The sequence below is a fragment of the Limulus polyphemus genome, unplaced genomic scaffold, assembly GCF_000517525.1.
Source record: "Limulus polyphemus unplaced genomic scaffold, Limulus_polyphemus-2.1.2 Scaffold4446, whole genome shotgun sequence".
Classification (NCBI taxonomy): Eukaryota; Metazoa; Arthropoda; class Merostomata; order Xiphosura; family Limulidae; genus Limulus; species Limulus polyphemus.
In genome coordinates, this window is record NW_013670056.1 from 6,386 (window position 1) to 9,512 (window position 3,127).

At 37.7% G+C, this 3,127-nt stretch overlaps 1 protein-coding gene across 1 annotated transcript in view; it reads left to right on the forward strand.

The window, feature by feature from the left end:
* Positions 1-3,127, forward strand: part of LOC106471158 — a gene marked incomplete at its 5' end in the record, with an annotated part of 14,549 nt that overhangs the window by 4,160 nt on the left and 7,262 nt on the right. Inside the window, 2 exons of the mRNA XM_013931747.2 lie at positions 473-578; positions 875-1,052. Of these exons, the coding sequence (XP_013787201.1) occupies positions 473-578; positions 875-1,052 (284 nt within the window). The remainder of the gene's footprint in view (positions 1-472; positions 579-874; positions 1,053-3,127) is intronic.

Here is a 3,127-nt window from a genome sequence, read left to right on the forward strand (position 1 = left end):
GGTATAACATGTTTTATCGAGTAGAGTGTAGTATAACATGTTTTATCAAGTAGAGTGTAGTATAACATGTTTTATCAAGTAGTGTATGTATTATAACATGTTTTATCAAGTAGAGTGTGGTATAACATGTTTTATCAAGTAGAGTGTAGTATAACATGTTTTATCAAGTAGAGTGTATGTAGTATAACATGTTTTATCAAGTAGAGTGTAGTGTAGTATAACATGTTTTATCAAGTAGAGTGTATGTAGTATAACATGTTTTATCAAGTATAGTGTAGTATAACATGTTTTATCAAGTAGAGTGTAGTATAACATGTTTTATCAAGTAGAGTGTAGTATAACATGTTTTATCAAGTAGAGTGTATGTAGTATAACATGTTTTATCAAGTATAGTGTAGTATAACATGTTTTATCAAGTATAATCAGTAAAACCATTAATCTCATAATCTGGTTCAACTTTGTATTTTTACAGCCAGTATTATCAAATATCGTTAACAATAAAACGAAAATGAAAATAGGTCGAGAGAAATGTAAAGAATTTGGAAGGTGGTACATAGAATTTCGACGACAAAACCCAGGTAAGCTTCAATAGAATAACATTAAGTACTTTCTTTTACAATTACATCTTTCCAGACAAGGCAGATGGAGATTACTAGCTAACTTGTTTTTAGAAATGACCGAAAGAAGGTCAGATTTAGGGTGCCCAAAACAACCAAAGTTGAAGCATTTGAAGTGAATTACAAAAATTGTCATTGTTAGAAACAAAAATATTTAACACAATTTCAGCAACTAATAAATGTTATAGGATGAGAATAATAAATGTTTAATATCAAATATTATTATTAAATGAAAATCATTCTTTTTCTCTGGCCAGATATTTCTGAACTACATACAAAAAATACTCGCCCTTATGAAGGCCGTATGACATTTCACTCTGCAAAAGAACAGCCAGTCATGAGAGAATGGTACCAGGCCTGCAAGAGTCCCTCAGAGAAAACACTACAGATCTATACTGACATCTTAAATGAAACAATACTTCGCCAACAAGAGAGGTAAAACTCAAATTGTTCATTAATGGTATTAGTGACATTCAACATGATATACAAGGTCAGTTACTTCCAACATGAAATATACGGTACTAGTGATATTCAACATGATATACCAGGTCAATTACTTCCAACATGAAGAACAAGGCATTAGTGACATTCAACATGATATACAAGGTCAGTTACTTCCAACATGAAATATAAGGTACTAGTGATATTCAACATGATATACCAGGTCAATTACTTCCAACATGAAGAGCAAGGCATTAGTGACATTCAACATGATATACAAGGTCAGTTACTTCCAACATGAAATATATGGTACTAGTGATATTCAACATGAAATATAAGGTATTAGTAACATTCACGTGAAAGTTAACATTTTTCTTACACAGAAAATACATTTCTGATAGGTACTTACCTCCTTTCACACAAAGCTATCTCAATGTTTTCCTGTCCTCTAAGCATAGCTAAAAACAAAATTCACGATCAGCGAACCAGTCTGTATTCCACATCAGTTTCGTGCCATCTCTGAACATGTACATACCATGTGACTACTCTCCACCAACAGTATTGCACCACCCACCTATACTGGTGCAGCTAGCTTCCTCTGCTATTCCTGCTCAATCCTCACTTTCGAGAATTGGCAGGCTTCAAAAGGAGAACATCAGCAGTGGGAAGGAAGGGTAGGAAGTGTGTAAGGGGAGGTAAGTACTTATCACAAATACATTTTCAGTGTAATAAAAATGTTACCTCCTCTCACACAAAGCTAGAATCCCACATTGCAAAGGTGGAGGGGCCAGTGTAGGTGCACAAATATCAAACTAAGTGGAAAGTAAACACCCAGAATGAACAGTGTGCTCAGAGATTAAAATGAAGCACACCTGTGGGGTACCACACTACTTGTAGAATAGATGTGATCTTTGCCCAGGAAGGAGGAAATGGGCAGAAAAGGAAGTTACTTGCATAAATAGAATATGGTTTGATATGTGCAAGTTATGGTAACATAGGAATGGAATGAGCTACGTATACACTCAACCGGACAGACGAGGTTCCATAACTCATCCTCAGCATTGAGGATGAAAAAAAATTGTAATAACAACATTGTGACTGGGGCATGTGGATTGTATACCCAACAACCCCAAACATAAGTAAATAGAGTGCCATACATCAAGCAACCAGAATTATGAAGAGAAAGTGAGCAATCAGTCATAACCGGACAAACTCCCAAAACCACCAAAGAAGCAAGAAACACAACAAACTGAACCCAGCATTATGGGGTCATGACATTGCCTCGACTCAACCGTATGAACAATGCTGTAATTGGTATTACGGGCAAAATCATAACTCACTCAACTGTAAATGTAGGGCAGAGATATCCTCTATCCAGAACTACGAGGAGGACATACATGGAACAATCACCCAACTGTAGGAACAGAGTGTGGACATCCTGTTGCTGGTAGACTGTAGAAACAGAGTGTGGACATCCTGTTGTTGGTAGACTGTAGAAACAGAGTGTGGACATCCTGTTGTTGGTAGACTGTAGAAACAGAGTGTGGACATCCTGTTGTTGGTAGACTGTAGAAACAGAGTGTGGACATCCTGTTGTTGGTAGACTGTAGGAACAGTGTGGACATCCTGTTGCTGGTAGACTGTAGTAATAGTGTGTGGACATCCTGTTGCTGATAGACTGCAGTAATAGTGTGTGGACATCCTGTTGCTGGTAGACTGTAGAAACAGAGTGTGGACTTCCTGTTGCTGGTAGACTGTAGGAACAGAGTGTGGACATCCTGTTGCTGATAGACTGTAGGAACAGTGTGTGGACATCCTGTTGCTGGTAGACTGTAGGAACAGAGTGTGGACATCCTGTTGCTGGTAGACTGTAGAACAGTCAACAGGATGTCCACACTTGGTAGACTGTAGTAATAGAGTGTGGACATCCTGTTGTTGGTAGACTGTAGGAACAGAGTGTGGACATCCTGTTGTTGGTAGACTGTAGGAACTACAGTCTACCAACAACAGGATGTCCACACTCTGTTCCTACAGTCTACCAACAACAGGATGTCCACACTCTGAAACAA